The 24056-nt window shown below is 35.6% G+C and overlaps 3 protein-coding genes and 1 long non-coding RNA gene across 4 annotated transcripts; 1 reads left to right on the top strand and 3 right to left on the bottom strand.

Annotated features, from left to right (window-relative positions):
* The first annotated feature begins 220 nt into the window (after positions 1 to 220).
* On the top strand, positions 221 to 3434 carry LOC145103019 (Pentatricopeptide repeat (PPR-like) superfamily protein). Its single transcript, XM_079040553.1, has 3 exons — positions 221 to 589; positions 985 to 1086; positions 1221 to 3434. The coding sequence occupies exons 2-3, from the start codon at positions 1002 to 1004 to the stop codon at positions 3056 to 3058; spliced, it is 1923 nt and encodes a 640-aa protein (XP_078896679.1). The 5' UTR covers positions 221 to 589; positions 985 to 1001; the 3' UTR covers positions 3059 to 3434.
* A 3097-nt stretch (positions 3435 to 6531) lies between these two features.
* On the bottom strand, positions 6532 to 6990 carry LOC145099057 (secreted RxLR effector protein 161-like). The gene has a single exon (XM_079036643.1). The coding sequence runs from the start codon at positions 6988 to 6990 to the stop codon at positions 6532 to 6534; it is 459 nt and encodes a 152-aa protein (XP_078892769.1).
* A 2102-nt stretch (positions 6991 to 9092) lies between these two features.
* Positions 9093 to 9764, bottom strand: LOC145103020 (uncharacterized). The gene is made up of 2 exons (XR_013706334.1): positions 9461 to 9764; positions 9093 to 9368 (listed from the first exon to the last, which is right to left on the bottom strand). It is a non-coding gene; the product is annotated as an uncharacterized LOC145103020 (long non-coding RNA).
* A 1511-nt stretch (positions 9765 to 11275) lies between these two features.
* LOC145103021 (trihelix transcription factor ENAP2-like) lies at positions 11276 to 13145 on the bottom strand. The gene is made up of 2 exons (XM_079040555.1): positions 12962 to 13145; positions 11276 to 12597 (listed from the first exon to the last, which is right to left on the bottom strand). Exon 2 carries the CDS (start codon positions 12557 to 12559, stop codon positions 11432 to 11434), a length of 1128 nt encoding a protein of 375 aa, XP_078896681.1. The 5' UTR covers positions 12560 to 12597; positions 12962 to 13145; the 3' UTR covers positions 11276 to 11431.
* Positions 13146 to 24056: the final 10911 nt, after the last annotated feature.

A 24056-nucleotide genomic window follows, 5' to 3' on the forward strand; every position in this document is an offset into this window, starting at 1 on the left:
CGGGAAACAAAGAAGGTAGAAGGAAGGTGGAAGGGAAGGGGGAAAGTGAACGAAAAGGGGGGAGGGGGTGTTTGGGTATTTAATTTTTATTTTTTTAATATAAAATAATTTATATTTAAACAAAAAATAAAACATTAAGGGCAATATAGTCATTTTATGGTTGCCAAAGGATACAATGTGTATATTTAAAATAACAAGGGATGAACCGTGTAAGTTTTGAAATAATAAGGAACGGTCCGAATTAATTTCTAAAAATAAGTACTGAATGTGTATTTCTCCAAAGTTTTAAAAGGAAAAAAATACAAAATCTCTCTCACTTCGTCCCTCGTCCGCTCTTCTCCCTTGTCGCTCACCCCTAGTCTTTGCTCCATCACCGTCCTCCACTCACCATCAGGCCCTCGTCGTCTACTCACCGTCATACCCTCGTTGTGGATTTCTCCTCCGACGCCGGTGACCACCTTAGACGAAGCCACATCATGAGTTGGGATATGCCGATGACCAAATGCTGCGAAGTCATATGTTTTGCTATCTCATCTGGGTTTAGCTTGATTCATCTACTCTTAATTCTCCCCTAACTGCATATTCGAAGGTATAATTAGATTTGCTCTTGTTATTGATTACTTGATTGGCTCGATTACATGTAATTGTTAATGGGGGTTTGACGAAATCGAGAATTAGGTTAATCAGATGAGTTTTGGGGTCTGACTTTGGAAAGATCTAAGGGTTTACAGTCTTAAGAGCTCTTAATTTAATTTATTTTGTGGGCATTTGGAAGATATATGGGTTTTGGTGTCTGACATTGTCTTCTAATTGTTTTGTTTTATGATTAATAAAGTGTATTATAGTAGTAGCTGAATTGTTTTTCTTCAGTGGACAAAGTACACGATTCAAGCATATTGCTTATTTTTATAGCTTCAAATGTCTAGATTAAACTTAAAGTTATTGTGAATATTTTTCAAAATTAAAGTTGGGTATGTATTTCAGCTATACTTTGTGAAGTGATGACAAAGACGACGAACATGTCAATTAGTTTACGGAGGTCGATCACTACCACGCCTTTTCTTTCTGAGAGAATTAAGCAAACAGGTAATGTGCATTGTTCTTTTTGTTCTCTTACAGCTTCAAAGACAGTTCATCATTTTCATTTCATTATCCTATATTTGCATCATCTCCATCCATCTGCTGTATCTTAAATTGGGCATATTTATTTGTCATTGCAGAAAATGAAATTGTTCAAATGTTCCAGTTGTCGCGTCCCAGAGAAGATTCAAGGAATTTACCCACCAATCAAAGAACATCAAGAAAGAGCTCTGCAAGGATGTTGGACGAGAGATTTATCAGGATTTTGAAGATATTCAAGTGGGGGCCTGATGCAGAAAAGGCTCTAGAGGTACTGAAATTAAGAGTTGATCATCGATTAGTTCGTGAGGTTTTGAACATAGATGTGGACATTAATGTCAAGATGCAATTTTTCAAGTGGGCTGGAAAGAGACGACATTTCGTGCATGATTCCACTACTTACATGACTTTAATTTCTTGTTTATCTGACTCTGAAATGTTCGGGGAGATGTGGAAGATGATCCAAGAAATGGTTCGACAATCAGTTGTCATCGATCCTAAAGATTTATCAGACATTGTGAGATTATTAGGCAAGGCTAAAATGGTCAACAAAGCACTCTCACTTTTTTATCAAGTCAAAGGTCGCAAGTGCAAGCCAACTGCAAGTACATATAACTCCATTATCCTGATGCTAATGCAAGAAAATCACCCTGAAAAAGTGTATGATCTTTACAGTGAGATGTGTAATGAAGGTAATTGCTTCCCCGACACTATAACATACAGTGCTCTAATGTCAGCATTTGCCAAATTAGGCCATGATAATCCTGCTATACGATTGTTTGATGAAATGAAGGAAAACGGGTTTCATCCAAATGCTAAGATCTACACGACTTTATTATCAATATACTTCAAAGCTGGTAAAGTAGAAAAAGCTCTAGATTTAGTAACAGAGATGAAAGAGAAAGGTTGTATGCCTACTGTGTACACCTACACAGAGTTAATAAGGGGGCTTGGGAAAGCTGGAAGGGTAGAAGAGTCATATGGGATATACATAGACATGGTCAAACACGGTTGTAAGCCTGATGTCATTCTCATAAACAATGTCATCAACATATTGGGGAAAAGTGGTCGTTTATCTGATGCCCGGAAGGTGTTTGATGAAATGTCATCTTTTCAAATTGAACCAAATGTGGTGACATACAACACTATGATAAAAGCTCTTTTTGAATCCAAAGCTTCCCATGAAGCTTCTTCATTGTTTGAGAAGATGAAAACTAACAACATTGTTCCCACCTCTTTCACCTACTCCATATTAATCGATGGTTTTTGTAAAACAAATAAAGTAGAAAAAGCATTATTACTTCTAGAAGAAATGGACGAAAAGGGTTTCCCTCCATGCCCAGCTGCTTACTGCAGTTTAATCAACACACTTGGAAAAGCAAAACGTTATGAAGCTGCAAACGAGTTGTTTCAAGAACTAAGAGAGAATTGTGGGAATTCTAGCTCAAGGGTTTATGCTATAATGATAAAAAACTTAGGAAAATGTGGTCGTTTAAATGAAGCTAAAGATCTTTTTAATGAAATCAAGAAACTTGGATTTGTTCCTGATGTGTATGCATATAATGCACTCATGTCAGGTATGGTAAGGGGTGGATTGATAGATGAAGCGTGTTCTTTAATGAGGGATATGGAAGAAAGTGGTTGTGTGGGTGATATAAACTCGCATAATATTATTTTAAATGGATTGGCTAAAAGTGGGGGTCCACAACGCGCAATTGTTATGTTTGAAAATATGAAACGTATGAAGATGAAACCGGATGTTGTGACTTATAATACTCTTCTTGGGTGTCTTAGTCATGCGGGTATGTTTGAAGAGGCTGCAAAGTTGATGAGGGAGATGAGATCATGTGGTTTTGAATATGATGCTATTACTTATTCATCAATACTTGATGCAGTTGGGAAGATTGATGATGAACATGGAACACATCAAGTTCCATGAAAATGAACAAATTGGATTGTATGACAGTGTTTACTCGAAGTTTTTGATGAAGGTTTTGTGTGGTTGGAGATGGTGGTCGGCTGCAGAAGAAGATATACTTTATTTTTAACCGTAATAGCAATGTGGTTATATCATTTTTACCCAAAACAGAAACATAATTTCATTTTCTTGAAATGTGATAGCAACTCCTTTACTCATAATAGCATTGTACGTCTTTTATCAAGAATAGCAATATGTAACAAATGTACTATGCCCATATAAGTAGTGAAATGTAAGTATGTTGCTTTTGTAGGTAACCATAAAGTAGATTGCAGGTATATGTAAAGAAACGTAAGTATGTTGTTATTATGGGTAAAAGATAAAAGCACATTGCTCATATTGGTAGCAAAAGAGTAAAGGATGTTTTGGTGCATTGAATTTCTTAATGCCAAAAAATCAACTTTTTTAGTTAGTAGGCACACAATTCAGGTGCATTCCAGTGAATTGAAGACATACCAACCACTTGCCATGAAGTGGTTTTGGGTGGGAATACAAAAAGCGGTCATCAAATATGTCTAGGAGTGTAAGATATGCCAACGAGATAAACGCTCCACTATGATCTTTTGGATCTACTTCAGCCCCTGAGCCTTCCTAACCATGGGTAGGATGCGATATCGATTTATTTGTTGGAATCTTTGCCTACGTCTCACCCCGGTGGATATGGTGCTTGTAATGGCAGATAGACTATTTTTGAGCTTGAAACATCCACTCACATGGTATCATTGGCGACATTATTTGTTAAAGAAATTTTCCGACTTTATATTTTTTTTTTTGAAAGAGATTTTCGTTTTCATGATACTTTGCTTAAATAGAGAACGACGGATGGCAATCCAAAATGGTGAATAAGACGATGGAGACGTATTTGAGGTGTTTCATTCAAAGAAAGCCTAAAACTTAGGCCCAATGGCTACCTTGGACCGATTACCGGTACAACACTTCACCTGGTCCAAAGTAGTCCAAGTATTGTATTGGAGAGACCCCACTTACATAAATATGGATCAAATCAAACAACCATTTCTACATTGGATGAGCTAATGGGGTTTTTAGGTTATAAATCATACGTACTTGCGAAATTTCATATAAACACTTATGGGCACATGTAACTTAAAAGGATCTATGGCTTTTCACTATTAATAACAACATATTTTATGAAACAAAACTAGAACCCTATGATAATTGAAATCATGAGTAGAAAACATACATTTGCTTAATTCGAATTAAGCTAATCAAACACCTCGAGATCTCTTTCGAAAACAAGCTACAATTGTGTGGTAGTCTCTAATGTGTTACACTTAAAACCCTAGCATCGAATATAGGAGATAGGGGAGAGGAGAAATCTAATTTCTTGAGGTACGAAAGGTTATGAACAAATTTGGCTAGGGGACACCCTTCTTTATACTTGCCAAATAATCTAGAAACCCTAAATTTGAATGATAAAACAACAGTATTTTATCCCTATTCAAATTCTTTTTCCTTATCTGTGTTGGAGGCTTTCAAAAACCCTAAAGAAGGTTCTGGATTGTCTCTTTTGCTCAACTGTTGAACAATTGCAGTCCAACCCTTATACCTCTAGTTATTTCTAATTAACCTAGACTTAATTCCAAATTAATTCTGATTAATTTTTAATTACTTATTACTATTTCCAATTAATATATCAATCACATAATATATATTAGTAAATCATTTGTCTCTATTTTATAATCAATCCAAGCTATTTCCTAGTTATGAGGACAACCCAAAAAGGACTTCTCTGTTATTATTTAAGATTATACTAATTTAGTTAAGACCTTAGACACTTAATCCAACAGTCTTTCACTTGGATAAATCGCTAACTACAACTGCCAGTATAATTCAGAATAATCAGTAAAGTGTGTTTTCAAACACAATGCTAAACTCTAATCAAATCAGACGTCAGCCTTTAGATAAGCGATCAACTATCCTTTCCTTCTTTTTGATATCGTATGGACACAAGACATGGATAAGAATCAATCTCATGATCCAAATTTCTGTTTCCTGATTTCTCGATCTGTGATGACGTCATCACACTACTAATTGAACACATCAATTTAGTCTCATCCGGGCCCAACACTATAATGTCAACATCAAATAACAAAGGGTCCCAAAGATATTGCTTTTCCTTAATAAGCAAAAAAAACGAATAAACTTTAACTATATAATCACACATTTTACTCATCTAGTCACAAATAGGAATACATTTTATACCATCTAGTTACGGATACGTTGATGCAAACCAATGTACAACAGATTCGTAAACTATGACTTATATATCTCCATTTTACGAATAAATATGTAATCGTCTTCGAATTAATCGTGATTAAATCCATGAAGTTATCTCTAAGCGTAAGTTTAACCAATACTCAAAATCCCAATTTTCTAAGTACTCATGAATATTGCAGAAATCTATATGCAATGTCCAATTCTTATGGACAATTTACAAACGATTCATGACAATCTTAAATTAATACTTACTCCCAAAGTATGACTCATTGTGGTGTTTCGAATAAATTAATATTCGGGAAGTAAAATATGCAAAGTGAAACACAAGAATAAATTAATCGACAAATGGTATCACACAATTTGAACTTAAATAAATTTATATTATTTAATCACCATTCAATTGCAATTTATTATTGTTACATTGTTTCAAAACTATCAACTAACTTCCAAAATCTAAAATCTAATATCATCTCTTAGACCAATGCTCCTAGCATGCTCGAAGTGCTTAATCTTGCTCAAACCCTTTGTGAGAGGATCAATAGGATTATCCTCTGACGATACACGATTCACCATGAGTTTGCCTTCTTCAACTTGATGTCAGATGTAATGGTATTTCCTTCCGATATGCCCAATGTTGTAAAACTCGCCGAGTTGGCCGATTACTCCTCCGAGTACTCGCTACTCGGCCCCTTACTGAACTGAGCAGTGTTGTAAAATCCAGTCAACTCAGTGGTTCATATCTATAATATATTTAACGATTTATTATTTAACACACACATATGTGATTATTACTACACACACACACACACACACATATATATATATATATATATATATATATATATATATATATATCTTAAATTTTCTATAATTGTTCACGAAGTGAGACCATTATGTGTTTTTCAGTTTTTTTGTATTCACATGTATCTAAATTTGTTATATATTTCAATCAACTTAAGATCTTAACTTATGATTTTGACATATATAAGTTCCCTAAAAATATTTATACATAAATTACCGAATCCGAGTACTCCCCGAGTACTCCTGAGTACTCGTTACTCGGTAGTCGGCCGAACAGGTACCGAGTAATGAGTTATACAACCTTGGATATGCCTTGATCTACCATGATCATTTGGTTCTTTGGTCAAAGCAACCATGCCCTCGTTGTCATAGAAAATCTCCATGGGTTCTTGGATTTATGGAACAACTCTAAGATAATCAATGAAATTCTTTAACCATGCCGCTTCTTTCGTCGCCTCGCTTACTGCGATGTGTCTTGATCTACCATGATCCTTTGGTTCTTTGGTCAAAGCAACCACACCCTCGTTGTCGTAGAAAATATTCATGGGTTCTTGGATTGATGGAACAACTCCAAAATCACCAATGAAATTCTTTAACCATGCCGCTTCCTTTGCCACCTCGCTTGCTGTGATGTAATCTGATTCACAAGTAGAATCAGCCACCATCTGCTGCTTTGAACTCTTCCAAGTTACTGCTCCACCATTCAATAGAAATACCCATCCAAATTGCACATAACTATTATCCCGATCTATTTGAAAGCTAGCATCGCTATAACTATTCACCTTAAGTTTATCTTTGCCAGCAAAAACTAAGATCACACATTTTTTTCGCAAATACTTAAGAATGTTTTTCATTACAATCCAATGAGCTATGTTAGAATTTCCCTGATATCTGCTAACCATGCTCAAAGCATAAGCCACATTAGGCCGAGTACATGTCATAGCATACATGATCGATCCAATAGCCGAAACATATGAGATTCGACTCTTATCACTTCTAGGACATTAGGCCTTGCTCAATTTGACAATATGATGCATGGATAAATCCCCTTTCCTGTAATTCTCCATATTGAACCGTTTCAATATTTTATCCTAGATCCTTTATAGGTAAACATTTCCCAAGCCAAGACTTTAGTTCTTGAAAAGTTGGAACATTGTTTCCTATAAGGAGTATGTCACCAACATATAAAACTAGAAATGTCACTACACTCCCACTAGCTTCAACATACATGCAAGAATCATCCTTACTTCTAGAAAATCCAAACTTTATGACCTATTCATGGAAGCTAAGATTCCAACTACGAGATGCTTGTTTCACTACATAGATGGACTTCTCAACCCTACACACCTTATTAGGGAATTTGGCATGTTCAAAACCTTCTGGTTGAGCCATAAACATCCTCATCTAATTTCATATTAAGGAAAGCAGTTTTAACATCCATCTGACATCCTTCAAAGTCATGATAAGCAGTTACGGAAAGCATTAACCTAATTGAATTAATCTTGACAACTGGTGAAAATGTTTCATCATAGTCAATCCCTTATGTTTGACTAAAGCCCTTTGCAACCAACCTTGCCTTGAAGGTTTGTACATTACCATCCATGTTAGTATTCTTCTTGAAGATCCATTTGCACCCTATTGTCTTTTGGCCAGGCATGTGATCAACCAAAGTCCATAATTGGTTATACATGGATTTGATCTCAATATCCATTGCCTCTTTCCATTTTGCAGTCTCAGGGCCTTCCATCTCTTCCTTATAGTTAGTCGCCTCATTCAAATTTATCAATGTATTATCACTTATAAACATGTCCCCATCTATTCTTATAGAAACCATAAAAATTTGGTGGCATACTAACTCTACTAGATCGACGACAAGATAACAAATTGTCAATGGACTTAACAGGTTCAACCTCAGAGAGCTAGTTTCATTAAAGGTTACTTCATTGGATGACTTTTGAATTTCTTCAAGATCAATCGTACTCACAATCTTATTTGAATATGAGCTCTCTCACACGAAAAAAAAAATCCTTTTCGAGCTATAAATACCACATTCTCACTAGGTCTGTAAAACAAGTACCCAAAAGACTTTTGGGATAGCCAAAGAAAATACATCTATCAGTTATGGGTTCTAGTTTATCTTGAGTCTCGCGCCTAACGAGAGCCTCACAACCCTAGATCTTGATATGTACAAGCGAGGGATGTTTCCCTGTCCACATATCATGAGGTGTTTTGGCAACCTTCTTGATAGTAACAAGATTGAGGATATGGGCGGTTGTATCTAAGACATACCCCCAAAATGATATAGGGAGAAAAAGTCAACTCATCATGGAACGAACCAAGTCCAACAATGTTTGATTACGCCTTTCAGATACACCATTAAGATGTGGTATCCTAGGAAGTGTCAGCTGTGAAACAATTCTACATTCCTTAAGATAGCCGTTGAACTCGATACTAATATATTCTCCACCTCTATCAGATCGGAGCATCTTTATCTTCTTGCCCAATTGATTCTTTACTTGGTGCTTAAACTCTTTAAACTTTTCAAAGGTTTCCGATTTATGCTTTATTAAATTGATATACCCATATCTACTGTAATCATAAGTAAACGTCATGTAGTAGTAATTAACATCCCATGTAGTGGATCTGAAAGGACCACATACATCAATGTTGATGAGGTCTAACAATCATTTACCTCTTTCACAAGTACAAGTGAAATGTGATTTATTCATCTTACCCAATAAGCAAGACTCGCATTCATCGTCTGATTTAAGGTCAAGCGATTCTAACACTCCATCCTTTTTGGAGTTGTGTGATGCGTTTCTTAATAATGTGTCCAAGACAACAATGCCATAAGTATGCCTTGTCTAAACCATTAGAAGAATCAATACTATAAACACTATTGCCAAGTTTATTCACACACACACACACAATCATATACACCATTAGAAGGATAAGCTTTGAAAATAAATGCACCATTTTTATAAACTAAAATTACACCGTCATTATCATCAACACCATAACGATATCATTGTCTAAATAAAACATGAAATGAAATTATGTTTCTTATCATTTTTGACGAATAACAACAATTGTTCAAATAAAACCTAACACTATCAAATAAAAGCCCATTAGTTCCAAACCTAGTAACAACCGACTTTCACCTATTCCCCATAATCATCCCCATGATCAGGTTCAACTTCCCATGCTCGACCTCTTTACTTTCCTTTAGTCCCTGCATATCCGAACAATTGTGGAAACCACATCCCATATCAAGGATCCAAGAGTTTGAAATATAAATGTTACTAATTTGAATAGATTACATACCAGATGAAGAGCCAGACACATTTCCCTTTGCCCCTCTCACTTCTTGTAGGTACTTAGGGCATCTTCTCTTCCAATGCCCCTTTTGGCCACAATGAAAGCACATATCTTCTTTCGAATCACCGATAGGAGGAGCATTAAAGTTGACATTTCCCTTTGACCCACTGGAATCTCCAATGTGGCTTTCCCTTTCAAGTTCGTTTGGGAATAGGCTTCTCTCTTCTTTCCCTTGCCTTATTGAATAGCCATGATTGAGGCACTTGTAACACTGTTAGAATGACACTTCTTCATTCCAGTTTCAGCTGTTTGCAATAGATTATGCAACTTAATCAATATGGTCTCAGTATTGTTCAAATGATAGGTTAGGATGAACTAAAATAATGGTGAGATATGTGATTAACTCTTAACTAATTATTACTATTTCCAATTAATATATTAATAATTCATCTCTCTCTCTCTCTCTCTCTCTCACACACACACACATACACATATATATAATCAATCTAAGTTATTTCCTGATTATGAGGATAAATCAAAAAGGACTTCACTGTTATTTTTTAAGATTATATCAATTTAATTAAGATTTTAGACACTTAATCCAACATGAGCAACTAATGAAAAGGGATGCGAATTGAAATTCAATATGTTAAGGACAACAAAAGATGAAGATGGAGGGCAGAACACGAAAAGATGTGAATTTTGAGTTGGGATTAGGTATATTTAAAACTTCAGTCCTAATATCAACAATCCCTCACCAAACTCACCGTGGTCCAACTCATGGGTCCACTAGTGTATCGTCTCCAGATAACCGAGACACATCATGGCTCACGCACACACAAAGTGTTACATGTCTCACTCTCTAAAGTGATTAATTGGAAATCAAATTTCAACCCAATCATTCCTCCTCAGTTGATCGCTGACTTGAAATTAGAGGTTGAACCAGAAGAAACTTTCAGGGTGTGATCCAAAAATCAGGCATTTGAACACATAGAGAAGTGTTGATAAAAAGAAGGGATTACCAGTTTCACAGGCCACATGAGAGGACTAGAGACTATTCACAACACTTTTTTTTTTTTTTTTCACCATGAGGACAAGGTGACTCCTTGAGGCGAATGTATTGCTAAGGTCAAAATAATTTGTACTTATTCTAGAAGGGGTAAATTGGGAAAGCTGCCAAACCAAATCCATTTCTGGTGGCTTGAAGAGCAACTTAGTAAGAGAGGTCTTTTGCAGTTTGTTATGTGAGTAGTACTTACTACGTAGTGGGAAGGGAGAAAAATCATGCATTTTTTAGATATCAATGGTTTTGTTTTGGAGAGACTAGCCTCTCGAATTGCTAGAAACTTTAGGGTTTATCCCAACTTTCGAATTTAGTTGACATTTTCATTGAAAAAGATACGTATTTCATGTAAAAAATAGGCTTTTAAAAATGTTAAGTTGATAACCATAGAGAGAGTTTATAACAAGAGTTTTTTTTTTTTTTTTAATAAATAAAAGTTAGTGGACAACAGTCATGACAAAAACAATAATTATTTAAAAGTTTAAAAAATATGAGAGATGCCCTAACTAAATTAATAAACAAACCAAATTTAGTTGCAACTTGCAAGACATTAAACCTTTGTCATCATATCCCGGTGGATTGTCATGAATATAAATTTTGTTTCACCTTCAAACCCCCGTTAGATAAAAGACATTAATACCAAGGCTTACTTGAAAAGATTGAATGAAAGATCCACTAGTAAATGATCCAAAGTTACAACGCAAGAAAATGGAGAAATACAGATTATAGATAGCAAATTAGAAAAAAGATGATGGATATGACAAAATAAGCTTGTATGGCAACTAATAATACATCCATTTATTGCATAGAGAACAATCTCATCAGAGTTTGCATCCTCAATATTACACAACAAGTCAATATACTAACATTAACAATAATAAAATTAAAATCTAGTTAATAATTAAAAAGATACATTACCCGCTAACATTTTCAGCAGATCCATCATTTTCTTCATAATCTCCTTGTCTTACTTTTGTAATCTCAGCTTGTGCTCTATCAAGAATCTTCCTTTTCTGCATTTCCAAATCCTTATGAAAATCCATCCTCATCTTCTCCAACTCTATCATCTGCTGTATCTTTCCATTTTCAATCTTCTCATATATCTCACTAAATTTGTTAATCGATTCCGCAAGCAATCTGAATGATCCTCCACCTCCACCACCACCACCTCCACCACCACCGCCGCCTTTAAATTTCAATTTCTTGGGCGGAAGCAAATCGGAATCATCATCACCCTCTTGAGAATCTGAATTCCCACCACTATCCCTCATATCATCAACCCCATTTGCAGGATTTAGATTATCATTAGGGTTCATGTAAGCATTCTCCCCTGATAATAACATATCCATCTTTTTAAAATATACCCATTTAGTATTTACACCTCTGCTTCCTGTTAAACTAGCTTTCTCCTTTTTGTACTTCTTCTTCAATGTATCCAAACGGTTTCTACATTGAGAGTCTGTTCTTTCTATCTTTGACTCTTGAGAAACTCTGTCTGCAACTTCTTGCCATTCTTCAGACCTTAAACTCTTTCTTCCACATTGAAGAAACCTTTCCCCCCATGCATCTAGTAACACAAATGTCTCGTGTTCACTCCAATCTGTAAGTGTGTTTCTTCCACCAAATGATGGTTTTGGTGGGGCCACTGATGATGGAGGTGCCACTCGAGGTGAAAATTCAAAACTTGATAACAAGCTCTTCAATTTCCGCTTCTTTGGATGTCTTTGGAGGTTAACACTGGTCATTCTTCTGGTATTATCATCACCATCATCATCATCATCATCATCATCGTTATCATCATCTTCATCATCATCATATTGATGATGATGATCATTATCATTTCCATTCTGCTGAGTAGAAGTACCGTTCATTTCGTTATCACCAACATCTGTTTCTTCTTGTTCGTGTTCTTGTTCTTCATCATCTTCTTCTGCTTCATCGTCATCCTCGTCAGCATACTTTCCAACAATCTGAGACTGTGTGAAACCTTGATTCAAGCCATAATTGGGCCTGTACTTAGAATCTTCCTGAGTGTCAGCCATCAAGCGATAACAGCTCCAAGTATTCAGCGAGAATTAAACTGCAGAAATGAAAGATCGTATATTTCAGCAATAATTATACTGCAGCACATGATTCGAATAAAACCCTAGATAATATGCATTTCTCCTGACCAACATCAATATCAGCTCAAAATAATCAAATTCATCGCCTCTACGAAAAAAAAAAGGCGAATTCAATTTCTAGACAGGGATATCTTCTCTCAGAATTAGCAAGAATCCAGTTTTCAGTAGAAAAAAATCGATTCTCGAAAGGAAATAATCTAGGCCTGTTAAAGAACCATACACCAAAAAGACCACTAAAGGTTCCAAACAAGTAAGTCAAATCTAAGCATCCTTCAATTTCAGTTCATTGATAGAAAAAACAAGCTACAAATGAAAAATTACCTCGATTTAATGAAATTCTATACAGGGAAAGAGCAAATTTGGGATTTTTCTTCGACCAGACACGGATCAAGAAACATAAATACCCGGATAGAAACCCTAGATTCAACCTGTATGTGAAATCAGAGAATAGAAATTTGATTGTGTTTTGGGGATATGCAAGAAATTAAGAAAGTGGACAGTGTGCATCGGGAAGGGATTTATATTGTAGGCCGCGAGGCTGTAATGTTCCGGGTATATGGGCCCTACCCGCATTAGATGTGGGTCTCATCCACTGTGGACGGTCCGAATGGACTTCATATATTCTTCCATTGCACCTTATTCCTATGAAATAGATTAATGCCTAATCTTAATGGAGTTTTGTACCAAGATGACGTCTTTTAGAAAAGCACTTACAAATATATCGTGGTTTTATAACTATTTACAAAAACATGCTTAAAAACGTTTTTATGTGGAGTGCAGATCCACGTTCTCTTATAAAAATTCGAAAAAAAAACCCCATTTTTTCAACCAAGTAACCATTTTAACCCTTTTGCTCGTCGAAAAGTTCACATTTGTGGCCGGAAATTAAATAGTTTACTTTTAGAAAAGAAGGGTAAAAACACTTGGAAATTCTGAAAATCGTGTATACCACTTTCAGATTAAAGTATTTGGATGGTACTCCCAATTTTTAATCGGATAAGAGTCAAAAAAGAGGGAAACACAAGAGAAAATATTAAAGATGTTATGAAAAAGAAGAGTACCAAAACTGATTTCGAAATGATCATATAACAAGAAAAAATTCTTGTCTTAAAACCGCCACATGACAATTTTATGTCCTAAAACTATCCAAAATGGTCATAAACCAACTTAAATCCGGGTCTAAAATACGGATCACAAAACCGGGCGCATTTATTGAAAATATGGATTTCTGATACATTTTTAATATAGTAACATAACATATATATAAAAAGTTTCCGCTCGACCCCATCCAGGGGCTCTGCCGCCCTTGGACCCCGCTCTCAGGGGCGCTACCCCAGGACCCCCTGTTCGTTAAGGGGCTTTGCCCCTAAATAGCAGTGTACTTTTAACCAAGATAAATTTAAACAAATTTGTACTCCACGCCATCCTAACTTGTTCAATATTTATCAAAGTGACATTAATCAGCAAATTAATCCTATTACATTTCAATAATATTAGTGATGTAAAATCACAACAAACCACCTCCATTTAAGTGTAATATTGATTAACTTAAAATAAAATCATAACAACAAACTGATGCATAAATGAAATATCGTGACGATTGAATTTCAAATTAGTATATTACTCATTTCAAATATTTGAATATTAGGGTGTCACTAAGGATTGAACCCTTTCTATTCAAGGTGAATACATGAAGATAATATACACAACCGTTTACGTTCTCATAAATTCTAACTTGACACTATATTTTACTAGTTTGTGTTCCATCCTTCAATAAGCATATCAAAGCCAAGTCCCAACTTCTTGAAGTAGCTAAACTTCATGCTTATATAGGTAGTCCTTTTCTTGCACCTACAAATGTAATTTTTCAAAAGAACTATTAAGAAATAAAATCAACCTCCTTTACTTGCAGTACTGAACACATACATTGGGATGAGTAAATAATGTATTCCAATATCAAGCTTTCCACATTGAATTCAACATCTAACCTCACATTAGATGGGAATTGGGTATCTCAATATGAAAGGTTTTAGGTGGACTTTAAACCCATTCCTATGACCACCTTGTGCACAAGATCTCTTGCTAACCCTTTATTTAGATGATCGGCCAAATTCAACTGAGTTCTCACAAACTCCACATACATCACACCAGTCATGATGAGCTCACGAATCATGCTATGTCTAACACCTAAGTGTCTAGACTTCCCATTGTATACTTGACTATAAGCCTTAGCCAAGGTAGCAACACTATCACATCTTATAGAAATGGTAGATATTGGTTTAATGGAATTTCATAAATTAAACTCCTTAGCCACCCAACTTCCTTACCAGCAGCAGACAATGCTACAAACTCAAACTCCATAGTTGATTTAGTAATACAAGTGTGTTTCTTGGATGCCCAAGAAATGGATCCTCCTCCAAAAAGAAATACCCAAACACTTGTAGAAGAGTGATCTTCTAAGTTGGTAATCTAGTCGTCATCTGAATAACCTTCCAAAACAGAAGGATATCCACTATAAGTCAAATCATAATCCTTGGTCCCTTTCAAATACTTGAATACTCTACTCATAGCTTGCCAATGATGTGTACTAGGATTAATAGTATATCTACTAAGCCTTCCCACAACATATGTTATATCAGGACTAGTACTAATCATGACATACATTAGACAACCAATAGCCCTTGAGTATTCAAGTTGAGATACTGGAGATCCTTTATTAGGTAGAAGCTTAAGACTAGGATCTATAGGAGTGCTAATAGGAGAACAATTCTCAAAGTTAAACTTTTTCAATATCTTCTCAATGTAATGAGATTGAGAAATTGAAATCCCATTGTTTCCTTGTTTAATTCTTATACCAAGAATTACCTCAGCATCCCCCAGGTCTTTCATTTCAAAACTAGATGATAATAATTTCTTGGTTTTATCAACTTATTCTAAATCAGTACCAAAAATCAACATATCATCTACATATAGACAAATCATGACTCCTTTACCAGAAGTATCAAATTTGCTATATACACACTTGTCAGCTTGGTTTAATGCAAAACCATTAGACAAGACAGCATTGTCAAACTTTTGATGCCATTGTTTTGGTGCTTGTTTCAAACCATATAATAATTTCTTCAACTTGCACACTTTTTGTTCATTTCCAGGCATCACAAACCCTTCATATTATTTCATGTATATTTCTTCATCCAAGTCACCATTCAAGAATGCAATTTTCACATCCATTTGGTGAATCACAAGATTATGTGTAGCTATAAGAGCTAGTAATAACCTAATAGTAGAAGTTCTGGCAACAGGAGCATAAGTATCAAAGAAATCAATGCCTTCCTTTTGTCTAAAGCCTTGGATAACCAATCTGGCTTTATACTTATTAATTGTGCCATCCACCTTCATTTTTCTTTTGAGGATCCATTTACATCCTAATGCCTTGCAACCAGGAGGTAAATCAGACAATACCCAAGTATTGTTATGCATGATAGAATCAATCTCATCCTTAATTGCCTCTTTCTAGAAATGAACTTCCTTAGAAGCCTAGCCTCACTTGAAGTCTTTGGATACTCCTCAATATTAAAACAATATTGACGTTGAGATACATTCTCATCCCTTGTTCCTTCAACTAAATATAGTTGAAAATCAGATCCAAAAGATTTATCTTTTCTAGCTTTGGTACTATTTCTAAGTTCAGATACATAACTTGTACCACCATAATCATCTTCAGCTTGAGTTGTGTTCTTGCTGAAAGATTGTTGAATCATGTCCCTTGGTCTAGGTATAGATGCAAATCTTCTTCATCAAAGATAGCATCTCTTGACTCTATAATAGTATTCACAGACACAGAGTCATTAGATTCTAAAACATAGAATCTATAAGCTTTGGAATGCTCAACATATCCAATAAAGATACAATCTATACCTCATTCACCCAATGTTTTCCTTTTGGGTTCAGTGAGACTCATAACTGCTCGACAACCCCAAACTTTGAGATAACTTAAATTTGGTACCTTTTTACACCAAAGTTCATAAGAAGTATTCTTACTTCGTTTGTTTGGAGTTCTATTCAAAATATAACATGCGGTTAACATAGCCTAACCCATAAACCTTCACTTAAACCTGAATAGGACAACATGGAATTAACCATTTCTTTTAAAGTCTTATTTTTCCTTTCAGCTACACCATTTTGTTATGGTGTATAAGGAGTCGTTGTTTGATGTATTATTCTAGTTGATTCAAAATAAACCAGAACATAATACTCACCACCTCTATTAGTATGTAAAACTTTTATTAATTCATTTTTATGAAGTTCAACCTCTTGTTTATAAATCTTAAATTTATCAAGAGCTTCATCTTTGGAATTTAGCAAATAGACATAAAAATATCTAGATGCATCATCAATAAAAGTAACAACATACTTTTTGTTTCCAAGGGAAGGTGTTGCATGGAAATCACATAAATCACTATGTATAAGTTCCAACACTTTTCTTTCCCTAACAACATCTTTCAAAAGTTGTCTTGTGATTTTAGTTAACATGCATGTTTTACATTTTTTATTGTTTATATCAAAAGCAGTCATTAAACTCATTTTTGACATGTCTTTTAATCTCTTGTAATGAATGTGTCCTAGTCTAGCATGCCATAAATCAAATTTATTAAAGTTATTGCTAGTACTAGAAGAAGCCATGAAAACAAAATTATCATAATTAGGATAATTAATATTAACTCTAATCATTCTGTTACATACATATCTGAAACCCATAAAAGAACCATGTATTGATAAGATATACTTGTCATGTTCTAATACTTGTTTGTAACCACAATTATTTAAAAAAATTTCAGACACAAGATTCTTTCGGATCCTCGGTACATATAAAACATTGTTCAGACACAAACACTTTCCAGAAGTAAAGTAAAGTAAAACAGATCCTAAACCCTTGATTGGTTCAGTTGCAACATTTCCCATCTTCACAAAAGATCCATCTTCAATTGGTTGAAAGTCCTTAAACCAATGTAGATCTTTGCAAACATGACTTGTTGCTCCCGAATCAACCCACCATGCAACATTATCATCCTGCACATAAAATGCTTCAGAAATCTTAGAAATATAATTTTGAATATATTTAGAATTCTGCATGAAAACAGAAATCTGACCTTGTTGTGTTTTTGGATCCTTAGATCCACTTGTGCCAACACCATCCTTGTCCACTTTACCAAGACAACAATCTTTCTTAAAGTGACCCGGTTTGTTATAATTCCAACAAACCACTTTAGCCTTATTGTTGGAAGACTTGTCATCCTTTCCTTTAAACTTCATTTTTCCATTAGACTTCTTTTGATTCTTTGATCCTTCTCTATCCACCATGTTCACAAAAGAGGAACCAACTTGGTTCTTGCCATTGGGATTGTTATCAAGTTCTTGAGTCCTTACGGACTCTTCAATCAGTAAATGGATTCCAAGTTGAGTCAAAGTCAAATCCTCTTTGTTATGTTTCAGATTGTGTTTAAAATCTTTCTAGGAAGGTGGGCAGTTTGTCAATGATCACAGCCACATAAATGGCTTCACCCATTTTCAGATTGTGTTGAGAAAACTATCCCAGAATCCTTAACATTTCATGTAATTGTTCCATAATAGGCCTGGAGCCAACCATCTTGTAACCCATAAAGATACCGATAAGAAACTTCTTGCTAGAAGCATCTTTAGCCATGTACTTGGATTCAAGAGAATCCCACAGTCCTTTTACAAATTCAAAAGTTTGATAGATATCAAACAGAGAGTCAGACATACCATTGATATATGACCACGACATATGTAATCATCATTTTCCCACTTTGATCTCCTTTTTGTTGCCTCCAACGGTTCATATTCAACAGATTCTGGTAAGACCGACATGGGTGTACTCAGAACATAAACCACTTTCAGAGTGGTAAGGAGAAACTTCATCTTCTTCTGCCATCTACTTTCAGATTAAAGTATTTGGGTGGTACTCCCAATATTTAATCGGATAAGACTCAGAAAAGAGAGAAACAGAAGAGAGAGTTTCAAAGGTATTATGAAAAAGAAGAGTACCAAAACTGATTTCGAAGTGATCATATAACAAGAAAAACTTATTGTCTTAAAACTACCACATGACAGTTTTATGTCCTAAAACTGTCGAAAACGGTCATAAACCAACTTAAATCTGAGTCTAGAATATGGATCACAAAAACGGGTTCATTTACCAAAAATTCGGATTTATGATGCATTTTTAATATAGTAACATAGCATATATAAAAAAAAATCCGCTCGAACCCATCTAGGGGCTCTGCCCCTTGGACCCCGCTCCTAGGGGCGCTGCCCCCAGACCCCCGTTCGTTTAGGGGCTTCTACCCTAAATAGAAATGTACTTTCAACCAAGAGAAACTTAAACAAATTTGCACTACACACCATCCTAACTTGTTCAATATTTATCAAGGTGACATTGATCAACAAATTAATACGATTACACTTAAATAATACTAGTGATGTAAAATTACTAACATTACTCGTGGGTGGGTGACCATTATGCATTTGAATCCACATACAAAGATCAACTATATAACAAAGTTAACATTTTACGTCTTGTTTGTTGGATATTTTAATAGCAAACCCAAAAATTGAGAAGGGTTCAACATCAGTGCTTGTAGTGCAGTAGGATGTTTGCTGAGTGTGCACAATGAAAATGAATGAGTCTGTCTTGAAATGTTCATTGTATGTGCGTAGGGAATTAGATGGGTTCATCAGATCTACGTAAGGAAGAGAAGTTCACTGATGGTGCAATATGAAAGGTTCATGAGTGAAGTTGTATTTTAACTTTAAGTTCGCTTCCGAGAATGCTTCACCTCCTGTAGAAATCCAAAGTCAGTTTTGTTCATGCTTGCATCCTCTTTATCCCTTTGTTCCATTACTGTTGTATTTGTCTTAGTTACATATGGTTTGTCTAGGGTGAATAGAGGGGTGGTGACACTCCGACACCTCTACTTCCTTCGATTTTTCTAGATCTGTATTCCTCAATAATGCAGGAGAATTAGTGGAACCAATGGATCGGGTATTGCATACCCACAAACGTCCAAAGTAGTTGGGAGTGATGACATCAAGTTTGATTGGCTTGGTTGTAAGGGAAGTTGATGATGGATGGTTGAGGAGTACGACTCGAGAAAGAAGACACATCGTCCATTGATCATCATGTTCGAGGAGAATTAATTGAAGGAAAGAAAGGATAACCATTTATTATTTTATTTATTTTTAGATAACTATATTTATATCATCATTTTGTAAATATATTCTAATTTTTCAATCTACTATGACTTTGTTAAAAACTCTATCTTATTGCTAACAAGTAAAATAAAAAATATTTAGTTATAAACTAGATATAGATTATATGTAAGAGCTATAAAACCATGATGACTTATTTCGCTTTAATATAATATGATTTTAAATGAATCTCCCTCCTATACATATGGTGTGGGACCTAAACATACATGTACCTAAAGAGGTTCATTTAGGATGACCAATATAGATAAATTAAAGTTAATTTACATAATTTTTTATATAAAGTGTAATAATTACAAGTATACGTTGATGATGACCAATAGATATTATAGTTTGTTTTGTAGAGCTTTTAACATAGCACCTCACTTTATTTTCCTCATTGTCCTTCTCTTTTTGTTGTTCTACGTTAGTTAAATTCCCAGAGGTCATTGCACCTGCAATCAATTTGGCACCTTTAGTGACATTACTTGTATTTGTTGTTATCTTAGCCATGCACTGTTCACGAGCTTCATGTTTCTTCTTTCGGTATGCTAGCTTCTGTTCACTATAAATTAAAATTGGACCAAAAACTTGTAGAAATTCACCAAAATCACTCAGCTCACCTTCAATCGTACCGAATTGAGGATCACTTGACACTATTGTATCATACCTCTCTTCAACGAATTGGCTTTCCAGCTCTCGAAAGGTGGGACTTGTACTCGACACTCCGTGGAGCTCAACTTCATTATAAGCAGATCCAACTAGATCACTCAAGCGGTCAAAACCCAAAACCAATTTTCATTGCCAACTTGGTCGAATTTCCAAAGGATCATTGATATATGATCCTAGGATTAAAGGGTATCCCTTTTGTTCTGGTAGCATGGGCTACTATGGCAGGGCCATTTCATTAAGTGTGTTCTTCTTATTCCATGGAGAGGTCGTTTGCAATACAAGACCAAATTTATGATTCTTACGGGTATCTGAAATATTCATAGGAGTAGCTTTTCTTTTGGGAACAATGGGTTTTGGTGCTTCACCAGTAGGTGATTTTGATGGCTTGCTTTAAGCAGTTATAGATTCCGTATGATGTGTGTCTGAAAGAAGATGCTTTGAATATGATAGATAAGCCTTCAAGAGTTTAGAGTTGGTATTTAGCAAATTTAGCATTGTGATTGAAAGTCTGACTCCATCAACTTGAGAATTTTCATTTGGCATATAGTGCTTTAAAGGAACTGCTTGAAATCTGTAACATCCTAATAATATGGATAAAATTTTGTTTTTAATTTTATTCAAATCACACGACACTAATATCAAAATAGTCAAAAGAGTATCATAGTGACATGTTATCAGAGTGCAAATTCCCAAATCACCAAGTGCGGAAATCATAGGGTGATACGATGCGATCATGTCGGGCTCTTCCCCTTCGAACTAGAAGTACCTAAAACATAAACTAAAAACTATAAGCACAAAGCTTAGTGAGTTCCCCCAAAATACCACATACTAATCAACATATTGCCAAGAATATATGGGTGCTTGTCTACCCCTTCGATATATTTCAATCGGATACTATCAAGCATATATGGGTGCTTGCCTACCCTTTCAGTCTATTTCAATCGGATACTATCAAGCATATATGGGTGCTTACAATCCCCTTCGGTCTATTTCAACCGATATCGGGTCTACTTCACCCCTACTACTACCATATAATATCATAACAAGAATCATAGAATCATCAAGCAAATACAGGCATAACTGACAATTGTCACAAAGATAATCATCACACTATATCATAAACTAGTGGGCCGACATTGGTGCCTTTGACCCGCAGATACGGAGAAGGAAGACTCAACTCAGACTCTAGGTATCAAATCGTACTTAGTGGATGACTCGTGAACTCCTCTCCCTATCATACAAGCATACAATGCTAATTAGAAATTAAGCCACATTCTAATCCGAAAGTTCAAAACCCTAATTCTTGACTTAAGGCAAAAAGGGCTTCTTTACCCTTGTCCCATTGGGACTCCCTCCTTCTAAGGTTCAAATCTATACAAAGTCCAAAAAGGCATCTGTGGCAACCCGATATTTCAACTCCTTGTAAGGACCAGAATGGGTCAAGTATTGTAACCGCTTCTAAGTAATAAAATTTACTTTCATAATAAAACGTACAAATAGTTCTATTTAATTTCCTTCTATGATTAAATGTCTTTGAACCATGATCGTACGTGAAAAGAACGCCCAAATCCGACTTCATATAACGAAGATGTGATTTTCCAAGTTCGGCTTAGCAACAGACCGCTAAAAACTCGAATCGGAGATCGAGCGACTTTTGGCCGGAATGACCTAAACGAGAATCGAAGGTCTCGACAATGGTATTCCAGCGGTAAAAAGTCTGGCAAAAACCGACATCAGATAAAGAAGTTATGAATTTTCTAAGAAATTCCTTAAACACGATGGATTTTTAATAAATAATAAAAATATAATTTTGGAATTTGCCGACGGAGTCTAAACGAAAGTTGTAGAGCGTAGTCTCACCTACGCGAGGATATAAAGACCATCGAAAACGGAGTTCGTATGAAGAAGATATGGAATTTTGAAGTTTATTAAATAAATTAATTATTTATTTAATTCAAAATTCGGATATTATCCGAAGGAGAGTCAGCATCCTCCTCCGAAGTACGCGCTGCGTACTCTTGTACGCCCCGCGTAACCGAGAGGATTGGCCTCGGATCGTCCACGTCGCCATATCCGAGGAATCCGACCCGTCCGACCCGACGTCCCATCCGACCCGGCGTCCCATCCGACCCACCTCCCCAGCAACCCGTCCCATCCGACCCGAGAACCCAACAACCCGTCCCATCCGAACCGAGGCAGTCGAGGCTTCGGTCATGCATGACGTACGCGTACGCAGCGCGTACGAGCGTACGCCCCGCGTACCGAGGCAGACCAGCCTTCCTATAAATAGAATGCGAGGGTTTCCAAAGAAAGGGTTCATTTCTCTTCTCTCTCTCCCAACTTTGCCTCGTTTTCCGTGTCCGTTCAAACCCGAAGCTCTGGTCTTTTTGGCTCAAGTCCCGAAGGTCGATTTTACTCCCGAGATTCCCGAGAATCCCGAGGAAAATCCGTTTCCCGAGACGAAACTCTGCCCGGTTTTCCATCTCGCTATCTTCAAACTTTCAAGTGAGTTTCATACCCCTTAATCAACCGTTTTAATTATTCTAAATACTTTTATATGCTTTCAAGGGGGGGATTACAAGTAAAACACACGAGTATTATCGTGTGTTCCATAAGGAAACTCTTTTATATACTGTTATATATTCAAATATCATGCGATTTATAAACATTTAAAGGAACTTTTATATATATATAACATATGTCACAATAGCATTTTACCTTTTAAAATATAATGTTGTTGTAATGCATGTATAAACTAAACTGTTCTTAGATTTTTCTTGTCTATCCTAGACTCTACACCAAAAATCTATACTTTCATAAACAAGTGATTCCTTTTCTCAATATTTCTAAACAAACAAGACACGCTTTTTGGAAACTATAATAGGTATAGTTTACGAACAGATTTCTAACTCTTATGTACTAGAAACACATATTTCAAGAAGTTTACTTTCGTATACAAGAACAAACGTAACATTTTAACAAGTAGATCTGTTTTTATACCACGGATTTGTGAGACACTAACTTCATGTACGTTCGAGTACACATTTCAAGTCCTGTATTATATACCGGAATCCCTTGGAGGGGGAGCATGGTGTTTGTGTATAGATCTATACGGGCTTGACAAACCCGCGCCCTGACTGTTAGCTGCAGTCCACCGTTTGGGGTGACAAACGTCATAACATTTCAACGCCTGAAGAACGTTGTGTATAGGCATTCAGAGTCAATAGTATGGTTATAAAACTCACAAGGGGTATTAAAATTCATTGATTTACAAGGTTTTCAAATTCATTGGTTCTTTTACATTTACATACATTTTAGAAACAAACATTGGTCTTGAGTGAAGGCTACTTTTATACTAGTAGAAAATATTGGATTTTCTAACCACAAACAAACGAAGATAAAACATTTCAGTTCATTCAAACATTGTCACTTAAATACTTATGAAATTCACCAGCTTAAATGCTGATCTACTCTTTCA

This window comes from Lactuca serriola, chromosome 4 (assembly GCF_051521515.1).
Source record: "Lactuca serriola cultivar US96UC23 chromosome 4, Lser_US96UC23_V15, whole genome shotgun sequence".
NCBI classification, from domain to species: Eukaryota; Viridiplantae; Streptophyta; class Magnoliopsida; order Asterales; family Asteraceae; genus Lactuca; species Lactuca serriola.

Bases quoted from the DNA above. Each gene is read 5' to 3' on its own strand.
- LOC145103019 (XM_079040553.1), top strand. From the start codon at position 1,002: ATGACAAAGACGACGAACATGTCAATTAGTTTACGGAGGTCGATCACT. The intron at 1,087-1,220 runs GTAATGTGCATT...TTGTCATTGCAG, and splicing joins TGAGAGAATTAAGCAAACAG to AAAATGAAATTGTTCAAATG.
- LOC145099057 (XM_079036643.1), bottom strand. From the start codon at position 6,990: ATGAAAAACATTCTTAAGTATTTGCGAAAAAAATGTGTGATCTTAGTT.
- LOC145103021 (XM_079040555.1), bottom strand. From the start codon at position 12,559: ATGGCTGACACTCAGGAAGATTCTAAGTACAGGCCCAATTATGGCTTG.